This window comes from Castanea sativa, chromosome 9, assembly GCF_040712315.1.
Source record: "Castanea sativa cultivar Marrone di Chiusa Pesio chromosome 9, ASM4071231v1".
NCBI classification, from domain to species: Eukaryota; Viridiplantae; Streptophyta; class Magnoliopsida; order Fagales; family Fagaceae; genus Castanea; species Castanea sativa.
In genome coordinates, this window is record NC_134021.1 from 12,624,055 (window position 1) to 12,645,579 (window position 21,525).

At 33.2% G+C, this 21,525-nt stretch overlaps 1 protein-coding gene across 1 annotated transcript; it reads right to left on the reverse strand.

Moving 5' to 3' along the window:
- Positions 1 to 15,428: 15,428 nt before the first annotated feature.
- On the reverse strand, positions 15,429 to 16,633 carry LOC142609830 (NDR1/HIN1-like protein 10). Its single transcript, XM_075781551.1, has one exon. The coding sequence runs from the start codon at positions 16,561 to 16,563 to the stop codon at positions 15,823 to 15,825; it is 741 nt and encodes a 246-aa protein (XP_075637666.1). The 5' UTR covers positions 16,564 to 16,633; the 3' UTR covers positions 15,429 to 15,822.
- Positions 16,634 to 21,525: the final 4,892 nt, after the last annotated feature.

A 21,525-nucleotide genomic window follows, 5' to 3' on the forward strand; every position in this document is an offset into this window, starting at 1 on the left:
AATACCATTAAAGTTAGTGTTACACAATGAACAAGTTACACATAAACATCGTATGTATACTTTTATTTTACCTTTTTAAAATAACATTGTGATTGTAACATAGAGCTTTGGTATTGAAAATGATGAACATATATGAAATATTTGCTATGCATATATGATGTAAGAAAATATAATTTGTGATTTGTGTACGCACTAGCTTTTATGGTAAATGTATGCTTTCTTTTTCTTTTCTTTTTTTCTTTTTCTCTTTTTTGTTTTCCTTAATGGATGGAAAAGAAACTTTTTGGGCTGAATGACTAAAGTGTTTGCTTTAACAAATACAATGGCATCATTTAGTTTAACAAGATAAAAGAAATATATAATAGCTTAAATTAAAAAGAATTGTACTCATTGGAGTCTTTGAAGGTAGTGATGTACGATGTGTGGCTTTCATTGGCATTACCATAAAGTCTAGCAAATTAGACAGACAGCATTGCCGATCCAGCCAAGCCCCATGTGCAGAATCAAAACTCGAAGTAGATAATTTACATTTAAGATCATTAATAGGTAAAAACGATGCCATAAATTAGGTAAAAGTATTTTCATCAAACAGTTCTACCCCATCCATGAATTGATATATTACTATGCTTATTTATTCTTCTTCATCTTCTTTGACTTTAAGGACTATATATGTAGTATTATTATAAACAAATTTGATTGGAATATCAAATCTGAAAGCAAAAAATTAATGTGATGTCTTCATCAATGACATATTCAGATCCGAGTCATATGATATATGCAGGTTGTCATTTTTGTCATTTCAATGACAATAATATGGGTTGGTGCGATTGTGAGAAGCGTAGTCTTGTAAGAGTGTTGCGCAATTTCATCCTGCAAATAGAATCCAATCCATAAAATTATTATTATATTAAATACTGATTTTTTTTAAAGAGAGCTTCAACATATGATATTTGTTTTAGATGATTACCTTTTGTCTTTATATCAAGACACCAATTAATTTTTGGTATAGGCAGAAATAAAATCTCAATTACCATTTATCATTATACCAAGTTACCAATTGGTTTTTGAAACAGGCAAAGATAAAATCTCAATTACCATTTATCATCATACCAAAACACCAATTGAATTTTGGTATAGGTAGGAATAAAATCTCAATTACCCTTTATCATCATACAAAGGTACCAATTAGTTTTTAACATAGACAGTGATAACATTATACGTTTCTTATTCGATGATAATATACTTTATTAAATGTGCTAGTTGAAACTCATAATACTGATTTCTTAATAGAAATAAGATTAGAATTATGTTATAAGCGATAGAACTTGGTGGAATAAAAATAAATAAATAAATAAGTTATAACCCTTGGTGGTGCTTTGTCTAGTCAACAAGAGAGGGCTGCATACCCTTTATGTCAATCGAACTTTTATTTACTGGTAATTAAGAAAACAAATCAAAACGTAGAAAGACAAAAAAGGTAATTGAAATAAAATAAATGAAAAAATAATTAATAGTTCTATTTGTGACTTGATGAGTAGCTTGATGGACTTTTTTTATTTGTAGAAGCCTAAGATTCAAAGCGTTCAAATACGCAAGTGCCTTGATCACCGTCCAAATTCCTTAGTTGGATAGGGAAATCCTAGCTACACGTTTCAAGACTACTCCTGGGCCCACTAATTATCATGATAGAGAAAATTCCCCAGCTCAGCCAACCGACTTTTTTTTTTCATGGTTCTAGAATATACACACAACTTGCTAAAAAGCCTAATATTCCTGGATTGAGGAAAAGAATCAATACGTATCATTGAAGAGAGGATAATAATAAAAATTAAAAATTAATCAAATTTAGCAAAAAGCCTAAAACACCCATGAATACACACAAAAATTAGAAACAAAAAAGCCCAATTAGAGCTTGAAAGAGTTCTCATATTTTTTCTTTTCTTTCCATCAATTATTAATGCTTAAAAAGCACATAACCTTTCTCTTGGAGAAAGTTAACAAAGGTTTCCTTTTTCTCTTTCTTTATTTCAATTTTTTCCCTTCAAATACAAAAATTAGAGGAATATTGTTAAGTATTGTACATGTGAGGGAGGTCACTGAGGCTGACAGTGGATTCTGTTAGTTTAATTGCTAAAGTCTTTGATAATTTAGTAAGAAATTTGGAGTTTAATTCCTGTTTATACTAAAAACCTATTAATATATTGGTATGATGATAAAGAACTCAACTGCTAAAGTATCTGATGGTTTAATAAAAAAATTTGGAGTTCAATCCTTATTTACACTAAAAACCGATTAGTGTTTTAGTCTGATGATAAAGATAGCAACCACCAAAAGCAGACGTTATAGGTCGAAACTCTATTGAAAAAAAAAAAAATCTTAATTGTAGCAAATTACTTGGGAAGAATTTGATATAATAATCTTTGTTACAATTTTTTGTGTTAAAATTATAATTAAATGATTAATTTACCATTTTTTAATAGCTAAAGTTTTTGGGTTAATTGGAGAGTGCTCATGCATAAGGGAATCGTATTAAAATTATAATTAAATGATTAAATTCATAATTTTCTAAAAGCATGAGATTTTGAAATAATCAATAATTTATTAGTTTAGATTAGTTTTTTTTTTTTCCCCATTAAACGTTACGACTTTTATATACAGTAGTCTTCCAACAACCAATTAGTACAGCAGGCAAATAAATAGTTATAGAATTACTGTGGTGGGTCTAAATATGACCCCAGAGCTTCACAAAAAGTCTTGGTCAATACCAAAGAGTGTACTTACTTCTGTTTTTAAAAAAAAAAAAAATTTATTCGAAGAAAAAAGTAGGTAATGCTGTATAGACTTAATTAAATTCTACATGCAACATGGCATATAAATATTACTCTTATGATAGTAATTTAGACACAATTAAAACCCTCATTCAACTCTTGTTTAACTATGTAGGACAAAACTAAGTGGAAAAAAAAGTGTGATTATTGTATAGAGGCTTCCTACTCTCTTTCTTATTGTCTATATTTTCCTGATTTGTTTAACATTCCAGCAACCATTATGTACATGCATTTCTCTCTCTAATTATTAAACTAAAAAAATATAAACAACTCTCTAAGTTCAAAGATGACAAGTAACCTGTAGATTATAACACACAACACCGTCCAATTAATCCGGGTCTGCTTAGACTATTATTCATGGAGTCCACAAGTGTTGCTTGGAATTTTCAACACATGCTTATGTGAAACTACCTTCCGGTACATTTCATTCATTCATGATCATGAATGTGAAGGCGGCTTCAAATCAGTGGCCCACATTCTGAAAAATCAAACCATCAAAATTATACATATATAAGATGGTAGAGCTAAAGGTAAATTATTTACTTCTAGGAGTCTCTACATTTAATGAACAAAACTCTCACTTTTATGTGGAGTTTGAGAGACGTGATTAGTAAATAATTTTATTTTAGTTTTTTTTTTAAAGTTGATTTTTGGACTCGGACTTGTGACATGTCATTTTTAATGTTCAACAATCTTATATAAAATTAGGATTTAATTTGGTAGTGCATTGTTATGAACAAGGCACAATTTTGTTTCCTTCAAATTTGAAATGTTATATATGTTTCATCCTCGTACGTACCTAACAATGACTTAGTACATACAGTACCGTTTCGTACCGGCCGGTATAGCCGGAATTTCTCGTACCGGTGAACAATCCAGTACTGGTAGACCCTTATTTCGTTTGGTTTTAAATACTGGATTATTCCGGTTTGTACCGGCCTTTTCGACAAATTTCGGTCATTCCGGCCGAAAAATGCATTCCGGCCCAGAATGTAATTCCTCTGCAACTTGAAGAGAGAGAGAGAGAGAGAGAGAGAGAGAGAGATAGAAGAAGGCACGACAGTGTAGCTCAAGCACAAGGTGGCTAGACCAGCAAGTGCACCGTTTGATTGAGAAGAAGCAACTTGCAAAAGAAACTAATTTGTGAGGGAAAGACAGAAGTAAATCTTAGTGAGATTATGGTCTAGTTTTAAATATTTTGATGAGAAAAGTATGCATGTGAGAGACTAGAGAGAGAATGAAAAAAGCAAATTTGTGAGGGAGAAGAAATGAAGGACAATGTGGGCTACTGTATAGATAAGATTGAATCTGAAAACGTGTGTGGATGGGAATTAACGAGAAATGACATAGTAAAAAAAAGATAAAGTTGATTAGACAAAACGGTGGAGGAAAAATAAAATAGAGATTTGTGTGTGTGTGTGTATATATATATATATGCTATGTTTACAATAAATTACAGATAGTTAGTTGTTATTGGTTCAAATTTAAACCTAATACTAAGATCACTTTTTTGCCCCAACAATAACAACCAGTAACAACCTGCTATGTAAGATTTGTTGTAAAAATATTGTGAAAGTATTGTGGACATATCATTTCTCATATATATAAAATAGCGATAAACCCGAAACGGTACACCGGTATTGACCGGTACCAGAAATATATCATACCGGTAGCCAAACCGGTACAGCCTCCGGTACGGTATTGACTTCCTTGGTACTTAATGGGTCATAACTAGTCAAAGTATGATGGATTAATTATTATACTTTAATTATATTAGTACATGTTAGTTAAACAATCTTGACACGTGCATGATAAATGATAATTAAACAAAAAAGTTCCATATAAAATGATATGACCTAGAACGTACTTAAAAACCATGTGAAGTTTTGAAATAGTGGCCAACAATATTAAATCACACAAAAAATGTCATGGCCAGAAAACAAGAGATAGGACCAAATGAGAACCCCATAAAGTGTCCCAATTATAAAGGGGAAAAAAGGAACCAATTTAATCAGGCATCCTATTATGACATCTTTAAAGCCCATGTTTATGTTATTACTTATTAATATCTTTTTAGTCTTATCATATCATATGATTTTTTATATCTCAATATAAATGGAAGGATTCTATTTTATGATTACGATTTTATTTTATTTTTTAATTTAATTATATGTTAAGTGTCACATTGTTTAAAACTAATAGTCAAATAAAACAAAAACCTTATATTTTGACCCTTAGTTAAAACACATCAAAGCATGACAATATAATAATGGCACGATAAAAATAATTTTCTAATCAAAATACAAAATGTCACCTTATTAAATAACGATCAAATAAAACAAAAGTCTTACATATTGACCTTTAGTTAAAATGCATTAAAAGCATGACATATAATAGTGTCACAATAAAAACACATTCCTAATCGGATTTGGCTAGAAAAAAAAGAATGAAATTTGGCTCATCTGAAACAGAATTGGAAAAAGGATGAACACTTAAAAAATAATAATAATAAAAAGTTATATAATTTATTTATTTGGGCCAAGACTAATAAGAGACGTGTACAACTCCAAATGATAAGTTGCAATGATGATGAGATCACTGTATGTGAAATTGGCTACAAGTGAAGCATTATTGCAAATTCCATTGTGCACTGAGTTGGTAGAGCTCTCAGCCTCAGGGTGCTTGTACTGGGCTCGGCGGGTGTCTTTCACAGTTCGAGTCTTCTTCTGCTTTGAAACGAATTCTCAGGCGAGTCTTTCTGCATGAAATTTCTCCGCGAACAGTGATTAGTCTCTGGTTGAAAGCCTTGAGGATACACTGTGGGCAACCAAAAAAAAAAACAAAACTCTTTGCACTAACCCCCAAAAGGAAAAGGAAAAGGAATAGATAGGCATAGGCATCTTCACTAGAACACAAAACAGAAACCAAGTATATATAGCTGTGTTATTCAGCAAAAAAAAAAAAAAAAAGTATATATAGCTGTGTCATTCAGCGAAAAAAAAAAAAAAAAAAAGTACGTATAGCTGTGTCTGTATGTGATGGGGTTATTTTTGTGTGGCCTATGGCAAACTGTGTAGATCCTAAAAGTTGGGTCTGAACACTGAACCAAAACACTTGCACTGACATTCAAGCTGAATCTTATCCCTATGTTTTGTACCACTCAGTCCCTACCAGATCTTCTTCGAACCTCCCATTCCTCGTGTTCAACGTTCACTTCGGCCTTAATTCTTTTTTAGTAATTTTAGTTTCACGTTTTTTTTTTTTTTTACAATTTTGCCATAATTTTACGTGGGGATTTGTGAACAGTAAAATCATGAATCCATATAAATTTATACGAGTGCCAAAATTATGAAAAAAAATATGTAAAACCAAACTTTCTCATTCTTTTAACCTGAGCTCCTTTTGTTGAAAAAAATTAAGCTTTCAAGATATTCCTTTCTTTAACCTAACCATTTTGGGATGTGGTTTACACTTTCACACACACACACATATATATATTAATTATAGGTTAAAGTTACAACTTTCATTTAAAAAATTAATATGACTAAGTATTTTAAAAATTTAATCATTGATTTGCATTTCATATTGAGCGAATATTGTTTACTATTCAATTTACAACTTTATTTTTTATACATAATTTTAGATTATAAAAATTTAAAATTTAAACATTTTATTGATGACATAGTTAATGATCTTTAATATTTTAAAAATTTTGCAAACATGAATAAAAAAAATGTAATTTAATAGTGGATTTGTTAAAATTCGCATTTAATAAGAAAATATTGAATGAAATTGTATTCTTAGGCTACAACCAAGTTTGCTTCCAAACTTTGTCATTTTTTATTTTCCAATTAAATTCAATCATATATACTTATACTTAACTTTTTTTTTTTTAGAAAGTACTTATACTTAACTTGAATGACAACATTGCTTGTGTTGCATTAATCCATGCAATAAATAAATTTAATTTGAAGACTTAAGGTATAGTACATGAAAAATTGTATTTAAACTTTGTCCAAAAGATGATTTATCATGATTTTGGAGTTAGTAAAACTTAAGTATAATTATTTAAATGCTTTATATTTTTTTTTATTAAATTCAATTATACGACCATATTGAACAATAAACTATATAATTAAGTTTAATTATATGTGGTTGAATTTAATTGAAAATTTAAAATAACAACACATACCAAATTGTACACTAAAAAAGTTATATATTTTTTTATTAAATTCAATTATACGACCATATTGAACAATAAACTATATAATTAAGTTTAATTATATATAGTTGAATTTAATTGAAAATTTAAAATTACAACACATACCGAATTGTACACTAAAAAAGTTTTACTTCAAACCATTAAATGGGCGCGTTTTGGACACGCTTTTTGTGGTACCTAGGATTTTAGTTGAATCTATGACCCTCATTTTTTTTAGAGAAAGAGACAAAAGCAAGAAAGTGAATTGGAATAAAAGCATGTTGGGGTAGAGACTCCTGATTGGTGGGGAAATCCCATTTCAAAGAATACTCCAAACTCGAAAAAAGTGGGGGAAAAAGGTTTCCTTAGGAAAAGAAAAGAAAGGGATTTCTGGAATCAAAATAATGACATATTAAATCTTAAGCTAGCTGATTAAATTAGTCATGAAAGGGCTTGAGTGCTTCTTGACTTAGTAATAAAAAGATCAAGCATATATGTAACTGATATTTGGAGGTCTAGAATAATTTTGGATGTTTCTTATTGCCCCTCACTATGATTATGAAAGTAATAAAAAGTAGGTGAGAGTTGATGGTGGAAAGTGGGGCTTAGATCAAAGTTGTTGTAATAAATAAACAATGGAAATGAAGGGTGTACAAAGGAGCTATATGGCATGGTATAATTACTTGTCACAGTGACCTTCCAAGAAAGAGAAAGTAATATACAAAGGAGCGAAGAGAAGTAATATACAAAGCAGCAAATCTTGTATCTAGCAAATCTTGTATCCAGTGCAGACATGATACGATTCAGATACATATTCAATTTTTGATATATGTCCGTATTGTATCTAATGAACACAAGTCGTATTGGTAAACACATAAACACCTGCTTTAGAATTTTTAGTATGAATTCCAAATCTGATTTGGAATTTTAGAGTATATTTTCAAAGTAAGAAGCTTAAATACGTAGGAATATCATAGTAACTTGCTTACTCAAGACAGATTGATGGATCCCATAATGCAATGACATATCCACCTTTTGCGTGCGTTTGGATGGGGCATTTTGCCCCATCTATGTGTTCACTTTTTTAAGTGGGTCTCAGCGGTACTGTTTATGTATCACTAAACTTATTTTTTCACAGATTTTTAAATAAATTTAGATCTTACAATACTATTCATAGTTTTAAAAATTATTTTGTTACAGTATTTTTAACAATAAATTTTTAATTCTCAACAAATAAACAATATCTAAACACACAACCACCATTTGGTTAGAAAAGCAAGCCCATGAAATAATTGATGTGACTGCCACTTCAACTTCCTCTATCTCTGTGCTAATTCTCTCTCTTTGCTTTATTTATTTGTGTTATACTAGTCTCCAGTCTTGACCTGTTATTTAACGATTTTCTTTAAGTGGGGTTTAGCCGTTTAGGCTCTCCTTGTCTAACAATCTGTGTGATTAGACTCGATGACTTTTTTGATTTATCGTACTTTTGAAGACATTATTGAAACGTGTCATTGTATTAGCTGAGTTTTGAGCAGGACGTAGTTGCACCACAAGTTCCATATCCATTAGCCAATAATTTTATGTACCTACCATTACTTTCCCTTCAACAAGAAGTTAATAGATTATCATTTTCTTTCCATTTGACCTTCTATATATTTAGCTAGGAAAAAATTAATAAAGTCCCCAAAACAATCATGCCCATGCTAACCACCCTTAAATCTAAGTGATACTACTTTTTCTTTTTTTGGCTTTATAAATGTAATAGTTGTAACTTATAAGATAAAACAATGGTAGAGAAGACATTAAAGAAAAGTAATCTAGCTCCATGATGTAACCTATCTTAATCAATTGATTGAAACTGTTAGGTGTTAAAGTCTATGTACTGTACCCTCATAAAAAAAAAAAAAAAAAGCCTATGTACTGTAAACTCTAAAGTATTTCTCTTTACCTCTTTTTACAGTTTTCCTTTTTCTTTTTTAGTTAATTACTTACCAAAGAAAAAACCTCACCTCATTGGCTTTCATGGGACATATAAATATATATACAAAAACCTTTTTTCCTTTTTCCTTTTTCCTTTTTCCTTTTATATAACTTTTTCCATATTACTTCGTAGTTGTTAAAGGCACAAACCCACCTTTGGCTTGGTGGTTGGTTGTGTTTTGCTACCCTCAAAGAACAGAGGGTAAAGGTTGGTGAAGGGAAAAGAAAAAAATGAAGGCGAGACAAAAGTCAAATAAGCCGTTAGACACTTAGACAGACATTTCTTTTTATTGTTCCCTACTTGCTAGAAATCTAGAAGCCTTCTTCACTTCCTTTGGGCCTAAATACCATTATCTTCTACTAGTTTTCTACTAGTCACAAAATCAAAAGGAGCGGTGACAAATACAGAAATGTCATAGACAAAATGTAAAATAGCAGACTGCCCAAATTCTTCCTTAACTTTTCTAAGATGGAGAAACTAAGAAAGTGAAAGCCCTTTTTGATCATGGCTTAAAAGTGAATTGCCAAACAGAAGAAAAGAAAAGAAAAAAGCAACAGATGTTTCCATCGAGCGTTACAAATTATTCCAATCAAGAATTCTATGAGTTGATTATAGGAAATTACTTGTTTTCTATACCATTTTTTCCTAGTGAAAAATGAAAGCCAAAGAGAATGGAACAACGAATTTTAAGTCCTTAAATAATCTTGGGATTAACTGGCTGTAATTACTTAATTGTCTGTGATTTAGAAGTTTTATGGATGAGATTGGTACTATCCTAGTTGTTTCTGCCCCAAACATTCTCTTTCACCCACAAACAACCTCTTTCACCCACAAACAGTTTCCACGGCATTATTGCTTAGAAAGCATTCTTGAATAGTTGAATGCATTTAAAATATGGAAATTTCCTGAGTTGTTTAACCTTGTCTGAAACTATGTTCCAAACCTAATTATACGTGTGTTTCTTCTCTCTCTCTCTCTCTCTCTCTCTCTTCACATCACCACTGAGGGTCTTAATCATGTCCAATTAGGACAACATCATATGGTCCCTCTTTTGTGATTGAGAATCTTATCATGTTTGCATTATGACCCAAGTGACATATAGCCATTTTGATTTCCATTGCCTAGGCTTTTATAAATTTTATTTCTAGCACTATTAGGCTTGTCGGGCAGAGACAACAACCCATCCACTCACTAGTTTTTATGGGGAATGGAGAAGCCTAAGTGCCAATTCACTAGTTTCTATGGGGAATGGAGAAGCCTAAGTGCCAATTTTGATTTGATAGGGATTGATATTGTAGAATAAGAAAGTAATTTTTGTAAAAGACATGCATGTCAAGTAATGTGTAACAAATCTATGACTAAATGTCATTTGATTCATTTTTATATTATTTTATTTAAGTTAATCTTATTAATATCAAACATTATATCACTCATTGAATTGTTATATAACATAAGTGACTTAGTAAGTTAAAAAAAAAAAAATTATTGAGTAATCCGAGAATATACTCTTTTTCTCTCATATAAGAGTGAACCCTCTTACAAAAATAAAAATCTCATAATAAATGGGACCATCCTTATGTGAGAGGGAGAAAGTATACTCCTGAAGTACACAATAACAACCTATAAGTTAATATGTCTGTTACAAAAAATACTTTTTTTTTTAGTAGTTTGAAGTTGGGATCTAGCTACGTAAGGCCAAATACACCTTAAACAAAACCTTCAAACAAATACAAAGAAATAAACCAAGAGCACCCCAAAATCCTTCAACAATTGGGATCCCAATTCCCATCCCTTTTTGCACCACCCAATAAAGGCACATGTGTGGTAAATTATGCACTCAACTTCAAGTGGAAGTTTTCCTTCAACAATCTTAAATACGAAGAAATATGATGACCAAAATCTTCTTCCTCTTCTCCATAATGAAGCATACCTAAAGGGTAATCTATGCTTCCACTTTTTTACAGAGTGTAAAGAAATAAAAAATGATTTCGTCATGTATGGAAAGAAATCCTAAAAGCACAATCCATGAGAACACAATGCTGTATATAACATAATTGTTTGCTTGACATATACATTCACATATTTTACAGCAAATACGAATTCTTAAACTTTCACAACCAGATCCTTCTTTTGGAATCATAGTAGGAACCATTGAAAACGTATAAAAAGCATCCCAAAACTAATTATATTAGCTTAGCATTTAATTTAACATATGCAAGATGATACTAGGAGTACTTGTGAGTTTGACCATATTACAATTTTTTTTTTTTTAATTTTTTTTTTAGTGTCAGGCAATTTTGTAATGTTTTGGTTTCTAAACATGGGCCATATTAGTGGTCCATGGGGTCTTATTTTGGTCTAATTTAGGTTTAGTTATTTAGTCTGGGCTTAGTCTTAAATGTACCAGGATATTGGGGTTTCAAGAAATCAAGTCTATTAATATGAACTTAATAATTTATATTCAAGAGGAATAACTTTATTGACTTTTTCAGAAGCTGTGAAGCTTTGCTAGATATTTGTGTGAGGCAACCTTCTCCAGTTTGTGAGGTTGAGAAAACCCAAGATGTGATGTCTCCATCCTTAAATTTCCAACAATCCACATTGAATTGCTAGATATTTGTGTGATGCAACCCTAAATTATAAAACTTTAAAACATTAACCATCCATCAACTAACCCCAAAATATACAAAAGGCTAAAATAATGTTCTCGGATAACTGTTCACAGCACTAAATAAACTCAAATCCTAGTTTCTCCCCCTTCGTTTCATCCCCAAATCCTACTATTCCTTCTCACCATTAGAAATCCCATATTTCCTTCTATTTTCCAATACCTCTTCATCAATAAAAACCCTAATCTCAGTCATCCTAAATAAAACAAACCTGCTGTCAGGTAAATTCCAGCAACCTAAATCTTGCTTCAACCTTGTGTTGCCCTATGTCAACGAACAAGTGTTAAAACACTTCAACCCCAACATAAATTGGTCAATGCACCATTAGAAGGAAACGAATACCTAGATTACAATCAATATAACACTATAGTCCTCGTTACCTTCCTAACTTCTGAATTTTATAACATAGTTTGATTCAACCTTTTGATTTTAGGCTTTTTGATAATGATTTGCAATTGCTGCTCAGGAGATGCAATGCAAAAACGCAAATTCTCATACCTAAAGGTCCTACAAGACTGTAAAGCACAATTTCAAAAAAAATTATCAAACACTTTAAAAGTGGCGATTTGAAACTTCCAACATTATTTCGGCCCAAAAAGGTCTAACCAAATGGGTCCAAAGTAATGTACAAAGGCTTCAAGATCCTCTCCATTTGCATTGACATGGAGAGGATCCATAAGCCTATTGCATGAGACATTGTCCATGATAATATTTTTATTTAATAAACATCCCAATTCATTCAAAAAGCAGCAACAAAAGTGAACAAAGTCTACAAGTTGGCTTGTTCCTATTTTGGCAAGAGCGGCCACACACTTATTAGCTTCTCTGTAGCATTTTGCATTTAAAAAGATGGACAGAGTACGGCAAATCCTTGGTTTTTAGTTAAGATTCCTCATAATTGCATTTAATTTATATACTTTCATGTTTCGACAATACTCTTATCAACTCAATAATCCTCATCTAGTTACAAACTGATTTATGGTGAATAGCCATTCAAATTAACAAACTAGACTCTAAGTGACAAACAATATGATTATGCCAACATATTAAAATACTGGAAATGTAGCACTACTCGCCCAAAAAACTTTGTAGCCCCAAGATGCACTGGACAGTCTCCAAGAATTTGCATTCAGAATAATCTTATCTTAAAACTTACCCAAATCAAATTTCATCTCATCAAATATCACCCAACCTCATACCGAAACAAAGGCAAACACCTAAACTTAAAACATAGTGACGAAAGGAATTTGGGAACTGTGGGCATATCTATACTTATGTAAATGAATACTCAAGCATGGACACAAAATCAAAAGTTGAATTCACTTTGATCGTTGTTACATTATGTCATCTCCCAAAAGAACTCATGTTCAAGACAACCAAGTCGAAATCCAGCTCATTTCAGACCTATTACTGTAGGAAATTTTCTAGTTAGTTTAAAAGCAAAGGTGCAGCAAGGAAAAGTGAGTGTCGGCTCCAATTTCACATACCTACTATGCAAGGGATTCAGATTCCTAACTTTTAATGATCATTACCTCAAATTGAAGCCTTCAACGACTTGAATAGCAATAGAAGGTATAGGAGAGTAATGTTAATAAAAATAGAAGGCAATGAAAGAATTATAAAACTCCTTTTGTATTCTTGGTAAAGCAAAGACTTATGAAAATCTTGAGTTTTTATATCTTTCAACATTTTAACTGAAGGTTATCATGAAAAAGAGAGGGGGAAGGCGGTGAACAATTAGACTCACGGACCACCCTTAGAATGAATGGATCTAGGAAAGATGACAATTAAACTAACAGTTGAAGCATGAACCTTAAATCTGGAGGCATTTACTCTAGCCTAGCCACGCATATATGGAACGGACATACTTATTTAGAAAGATAAGTACAACCATGGGAGGAAAAGATTGACAATCCATCATCAGACATCTCTGCTCTCTGCAAGTAACCTACTGACAATAAGAATTCTAGGTTACAAAATTTAGAATTTTTACATGGCAATTAGAAATTACCTATGACCCACGCTGCATTCCTATAGGGTTAAGAAGTTTTTTCTGACTGTCTGTCTGAGGGATTTATCAGAACTAGAATCAGTCACGAAGTGCAGTAAGCAGAGAATGAAGAATTATAAGGAAAGAAAACAGGAGAAGAATATAGGCATTCTGGCATCAAGACAAAGCTTAGTAATAATGAATTCCTGGTAATCTGTCTGAAACAAAGGCGAGAATCAAAACCTCCTTCTAGGCCAAAAAAAAAAAAACATTTAATTATAGCCTCAGAATAAGTTATTTCTCAAGTCAATGAATAGCTTAACTAGAAGTAGCCAAAAAGGATAAAAAAACACTAACAAGTTTACTGCCACAGTAACATGAAAAACACCATATTATAGTAGCCTGACCTCTTTCCTACTTTAAGGATAGAAATCACAGATATAACAAGATTAGCAGTTTGAATTTTTTCAAACAGGCTACTAAAAGTCCCAAAGAACCAACAGGCACAATCTTCTAAATTTCTGTGGTGGTCTATAGACCTGGTCTTTGAGACTCAACTCACCATGTCTCTTCCAAAGCCTTTTATTTTAACCCACATTTCAACACAGCTGCAACCAAGTCAAAATTAATAATCTGATTATTCTTTACCTAAAGCAAAAGGTGGGTAATGCATTCTCGATTCCAGAAACAAATGGCCTAAGATCATTGAAGTCGATGCCCCACTTCTTTTAGTGTTTCAAAAGGAGAATTGACAACAACAAGGAATTCAAAATAAAATCAACTTCAACCCCTAGAGGTTGGCTCAAGTGGTCAGGGCCTGGTGGTATGCTCCCTCCAAGTCTAAGGTTCAAATCCACTTGGATGCAAACAATTTCAAGGGGCCACATTCCATTGGCGAAGCCAATGATTTACCTGATCCGTGTGATGTGGGCGCATTACATGGGTCTGGGGTTTAACTAGGTAAAAAGACACAATGCTCTCTGCATGGCCTCCAAGGTTCGTTGTCATCCAAAAAAAAAAATCCAACTTCAACTTCCATGTTCAAAGGACTAGAGTTATAAAATCTACAAAACCTTAGGCTTAAACCTAGCCCAACCAGTAACTAGCTTTTATGCGCTTATAAGTTCAGACGATTTTTGCAACAGAAGAAAACCAAAGCCACCAGATGACCAGAAGAATAAGTCCTCAAGATAGGCATAGCAAATCTGTCTAGCTACTTATTTTGTTTTTTTCTCCTCTAAAGAAGATGACGTTCTATCTTTTTTGATAAGTAAAAAGTTTATTGATATCAAAAAAAGGTGGAATACCCTAGTACACAGGGAGTGTACAAGGGGTCAAACAATCAAGAACAGAAGTGCAGCGGAGAGAGCACAAATCATCTCAATTGTACTTTTATAACAAAAAGTTTGTAATCATAGTTAATCTCCAAGTTAGCTAATTTAAAGGTAGAATCTTTGAAAAGAAAGATAAAAGAGAACCAAAATTGAAATTCTAAGGGGAAAAAAAAAAACTTATTACAAATATGAGAATGAGATTTTCGGCCCGAAAACAGCAAAATAATTTGTTTAACATTTCCAATATCTAGCACAGTAAATGTTCAATGCATTTTTATTATTATTATTATTATTTATCCATAGCAAATGCAAACCCAGTTAAGAAAATCTAAACTTCACAAGACATAGTTCACATTGAAAAAGCTCTTTTACTACACCAGACCTAAAGCATGATATTACAATCATTTAAGATGCAAGCTCTTTTAGTAGAAATTGGTCTTATAATAACATTAATAAATGAAATTTGGAGCTTTTAAGAGTTTAAAAAAAAAAAAAAAATTACAATTTACTATTCATGCTCTATAAATCAGAGCACTATTAAAGTAAATTTGTTAAACACTGAGTAATGCCATACAGGCATTTAAAGCTTTATAGTTAAAAGTTCTACTACTTCATACAAGATATATAGTCCCAGCAAAGTACACATAGCTAGAGCAACTCAATTCAACTCCGTTTTGAACATTCAAACCTATGTGCAATTGTTTTATTTATCTTATTGACTTAAAATACTGTAATTACCAATAAATGTCATATAGTAAAAGACCCATTTTTGAAAATTAAAAATATAATAATAATAATAATATACTACTCACAGTCTTACAGATCAACCTCACAAGCTCCGGGTTGACCCATCAAAGACCCGGTACCATTTTTCGGGTCAACACCGATTTGAACCCGGTCACAAAAAACCCGCAACAAACGCTCTCTCGTCCACCAAAACCCAGACCTAAACCTCACCAAAGCGAAAACTCGGACCCTAAAACCCACCGACCCGGTCGATTTCTCGCCCGAAATCCGAGCCGCCACGTCTTCGCCGACGTACTCGCTCACCACGTCGAATCGGACCGGGACCCGGGTCTGGTTCCGCTTGGTTTGAGAAAACGGCTGCAACGGCGTCGTACCGAGACTGTCTCTGCTACCGTGGTAAAACACCGAGGCTTCGAGGCGATCATAGTAGAGGCTGAGCTTGGTGTTAGGGTTTCGGACGAATAGGGTGAAGTTCCACTCGGCCGATAACGCGGACTGAGTTAGGTTGAGTTCGGAAACCGAGGCCGAGTCGACTCGGAACTCGGGCAAACGTGGCTTCAGAACTAGCCAGACGACGAAGAATATGAACCCGATGATTGCAAACGCGACGGTGCCGAAGGTGATCACACGGCAGAGGAAGGTGTTCCGGCGCCGGTAATAATCTTGGGCCGGGTTTGGGCCTAGGCCCGGCCCATAAGATGGAGGTGGCGCCACATAGGCGTAAGCTGGGTACCCGGCTGTGATTTGGCTCGACTGAGCCGGGTAACCCGTAACCGTTTTGTCTGGAGCTCCGGTTGATGCTGAAGCCATTTTTTGAATCTGAAAACTTTGGGCTTTTCTATTAAGAGTGAGAGCGAAACTGTGATATTTTTATGTATAGAAGGAAGACTGGGTTTGGCGGAGGATTCTTGCACACGTGGCATTGAATGACAAACGTTAGTCAGTGACCAATGGGTGATAGAGATTGGGATGTTATAGATGTCAAATGGTTATTAGCGAAGAAAAAATAATAATTTAAGTAATAAATTTAAATTATAATCAATAAACTTAATATCTATAATTTGTTATTAGAATGTTGTTGACTAAGCAAGAAAAGGAGGGTGCGACTGATTTTCGTAGGAAAATTGATTGATAAAAAGTGATATATGTTTTTAGGTATTCCTATTTATAAAAGTTTGATAAATATATCCAACACATGAGGTAGAATTTGATAGAATTTAGAATGTGATTCAACTTAACGGAAAATGTCAAAGTTATAAACTATTTTGGAAGTTGTCGATGTGGTTATTGGTAAGTGAAAAATTAATGTTAGTAGTGGACCCAGATGAGAATCAAGTAAAAATTAGTCAATAATTTGTAAAATTGTTATAAAATAGTTTGTGTTTCTAGCATTATTTTAATCTAACAACATTCAAAATAGTTTTGACAAAATTTGGATTTAATTTTTTTTATAAATGCATGAAATTTGGATTTAGAGCATTGAGTTGAGTCATTTATTGCTATTAATATTGTAATTTAGGAATATAACTGTCAATGGTTCTTTTTACGTTTCTTGTACCTTAGACATGCGTCTTGATGTTATTAGACAACGCTTAGTTTAGGCTTTTTCTAAGAAGGAAGTTGGGCTTAGCGCTTTGCGGAATGGGCTCCAAAGTACTATTCTACCGCTACCAGTTTGTGCACAAAAGTTGAGTCCAAGTCCAAGGGAAGACGTTGCAAAGTGGGCTTATCCTCTATTTTTACAGCAGAAGGAACTTTTCTCCAGGTTCTGCCACAAGTCTGACTTTTTTGCTATGCAACAAAAATTTCTGTTGTGTAGTAAAACCGTCTGCTGTGCAGTAAAGCCTTCTGCTATGCAATAAAGCTGTTTGCTGTGCATTAAAGTCTTCTGCTGTGCAATAAAACCTTCTGCAATGTAAATGACTACTCTTTATTTTTTATTTTAGAAATACTTTTTTACCTCCTGCACATAAACAAATCTTAAACTAAAAAAAAATACCAATCAAGCAAATGTTAGCTTACATGGGTTTGCATATTCTCAAATATATACATACATATATTCGTAAATATACTTATACGTATTCACACATACGTCTATAAAATATATTTTGCAGAACATGAGAAATAAGATATATGTATATATATATATATATATATATATATATATATATATATATATACTTATGGCAGGATAATGATTAGTTTGTGTCAAAAGTAAAACACGTAACAACAAAGAAATAAGAAAGCTTTAGCAGAAAAGGTTTAGCTAGTTTAATAGTTAACACGGTAAATATAATAAAAATGTGCTACAACAGAATAACTAGTACAACAAGTAAAGATACCACAGCAGGACAACTGATGCAGTAAACGTGATAAAAACATGCTACAACAGAATGACTAAATACAGCAGATATGACTTATAATGAGAGAAATCAAATATATTTTTAATATAAATCAAGTATTGAATATTCCTATAGAATAAGTAAACCAAGAAGGAACCCAAACCCCAACTTGAACAACCTTGTCCTAGACTTCTGCCATCAAAGTTGTGCATTTTGGAGAATAGGTCTAAATGGCTACTAGCTATTACTTTTGGAGACTTCAAAGAGTGAGTTTGCTAAGAGGGAGGGAAAAGATGGTCTATTGATGTATGCCCTTATTCCTGCCGTATTTTTCTCTCTTCTTTTTACCACTTTCTTTCTTTCTCTCCATTCTTTTTACTTTTAGTTTCTAACTACTATCTTGTCATGGGTTGTTCCCCCCTTTGATCTTTCATTTTCTTGGGTCTCTCTCTCTAAGTGCCTCCCTTAGGTGCTTATTGCTCTCTTATCATGGGTTCCCCTCTTAAGTGCTTTTTCCTTCGGTCTCCCCCCCTTTCTTCCATGGCTACTTCCTCCTTTTATAGTGAGCTAATTCAATGAGATTTCTCCCTTTTATCCCTAAAACTTCACCAACTGTTTTGGTTTGTTGTGGCATCTCTTTAAGACTACCCACTATTCGGGGGCCTTTTTTGGTTGCCCAACCGCGTATGGTCTGTTGGAGGGGTGACCTTGCTAGACCCGGGTTCATTTGGGGAGTTGCGTCATGGAACTCAACATTGGGTCACGTGGTCCAGCGGCTACCGGTGTACTTTTAAGCCTAGGAAATCATCAAAGCCAAAGTCTAAGAATCACAATAATGGTTGAATAAATATGTAATATGTGTTTGATATAATAGGTTTAATTAGTAGTTGTAATAGTAGTTGAAATAAAGTAGTATTTATTTAGAAGTAAAGTAATCATGTACTCAATAATGTAAATTTGAAAATATGGAAGCAAAGTCACTTATCTTTATATGGTTTGTAGCCCAGCTGTACAGCTTCTATGAGTTAATGATATCCTAGCAAAGTGACCCCAACGGTAGAGAGACAGTTTGCCATGATAACTTCAAGATTAAGGAGGAAAAATGGGTGCAACTGGAAGGAGAGAGAGTCTGTCCAGCTGTGTGTAGGGGCTGCTTAAGCTTGCCCTCTCATTATGCATTTAAATGAGTTTTTTCCTTGACAATACTCTTTTAGTTGTTGTGAAGTTATGAATAGTGTTGCCTTCCATGAGAAGGACTTTTGTATAGAGTATTTGTGTCTTCTAAGAGAAGGGCTTTATGTAAGATAGATTTGTGCCTTCCATGAGAAGGACTTTAACATGAGATCGTGGTGTCTTCTAAGAGAAGGAGTTTAGCATTAAAATTTTATGCCTTCCATGAGAAGGGTTTTTGTAAGAGAGATAGAGAAGAGTATTGATATGTGTATATGAGCAGCAAAACAATAGAAATTCAGAGTAAGAGAATATGAGAGTGGAGTTTAGAAGAGTGTAGTGTGTTATATGTAATAGTGTAGTAAATGTGTATGAGATTGTGTAAGAGAAGTGGAGAAAGAGATGTTTAGAGATATGAGTGTTTTGTGGGATGTAATATGTGTAATATGTATGATCTATGGAAATATGAGAGATGTGGTAAAAATATGAGATTATAACTGTTGGAGAAGTTATAGAGATTGCTTTCCAAGAGGAAAGACTTTGTAAGAGAAGAGTATGAAGATGTGTTTAGGTATTTGGAGATAGGAGCAGTAAGATAGGTGTATTTTCTGAATGTGGAAAGTGAAAGAATGAGTATAAGAGAGCAATGTTGTTGTTGTGTGTTTAGCAAAGCTGCTAGGATTTTCTGCTGGAGGGTGTATGAAGGCTTATAAAGGGCATTTATGAGTTAAGGGCTGAAGAGCTTAGTTCCTGATTTTGAAACTAAAAACTCAGAACTTCATTAAGAGTTTAAGAAGATAATTAGAGGGAGAGAGAATAGATAAGTTCATGAGAGAGTTGCTCCTCCTCCATTGGTTGTCTTCTTGAGGTGTTAATAGGGGGTTCTATTTAGAGCTGAGTTTAAGGGAGTATTTTAGCAAATAATCTCAGCCAAAATTTGTCCCAAATAGCAATGAATCTTCAGAAAATCCATCTTAAGATTTGGGCAAAAAAAGTATGTTTTAGCTTTAAGATGTTCTTGCTATTTTGGGTAAGAGCTACTGGGGAAAGAGCAGCTAAAAAGGAAGGTATTTTAGTAAGAAAAAGATAGTTACTTTAGTTGGTTTCGGTTTTAGCCAAATGTGAAAAAATCAGTATTGCTAAAACGGCTGGGTCAGCTGTTACATCTGTTCTGAAAAAGTTGTCCTAGCTGTCGAGAAAAGTTGTGACAGCTGTCATAAGACAACTGTTGCTTTGGGCAGAAACAGATGAGGTCAGCTGGGTGATTTCAGACTGCTGGAGAGGACATTCAGCATTTATTTTATGGTATGGATTTGGCTGAAAATGGTAAAATCTCTTTCGAGGGTATTTTACTATTTTGGGTATAGCAGCTGGCAGCTAGGATTTCAACATTAAATGGTTGATGATATCATTTCCAACCAGGTGTCAAGTGCTGAATACACAACTGGGATTCTATTGGAAAGGTTTCCTTTTTGGGGTGTTTGTGTTTTTGGTGCAAAGTTTCATTACAACACATTTTTAGTAAGTAATGAAAAGATTGGTTGAAAGTTAATGAAGCTTTAGAGATTTAGTCAATGTCTCATTGTGCTGTGACATAATCTTGGTGAGCAAGAAGAGTATTTAATGCTCTACTCTGGCAGCTGGTAGAGAAATATATGGTCTGATTGTGGCAGACAGCAGTTGGGTATGAGAGATATCATGAATATTTTAAATATAGTTAGAGATTAAAGATAGTCAATCAAATTAGGCCATGTGTTTGAGTTGGATTTTAGCTGAAAGAAGTAATGTAGTTTATGTAGAATAATATAATGAAGTTTCTAAATTTGTATAGTAACAGCTAGGGATTGAATGAACAGTTATTTTCTCAGTATTTAGATAACTGGGGATATTGAGTATTTGTCACATGATGAATATTAAGTTTTAGGAAAAGAGCAATGCGGAATTTTATCATCTAAAATGCTATGTGATAAAAGATACATACCATATGTTACCTGCTACACACGGACTCGTCAAAGTTTAAAGAGTTGGAAAAGACATGCCAAGTAACATGTCTCTATTATCAACTTTAAACTACTAGAGCTTTACTAAACATATCTCTTGGCCCTCCAAACCATAACTCCCAAAGTTTCCCCAAAGAGACTTATGAGCTTGGATATAAGCCGAAGATGAAATGACGTACCTGGGTTTTGTTGTCATTTGGTGTAAATACGGGCTCTTGTTGAAGAAGCCGTTTGCCATGAGTGTAAGAGAGGTAATATGG

Excerpts from the sequence above, each read along its gene's own strand:
- LOC142609830 (XM_075781551.1), bottom strand. The coding sequence starts at position 16,563 with ATGGCTTCAGCATCAACCGGAGCTCCAGACAAAACGGTTACGGGTTAC.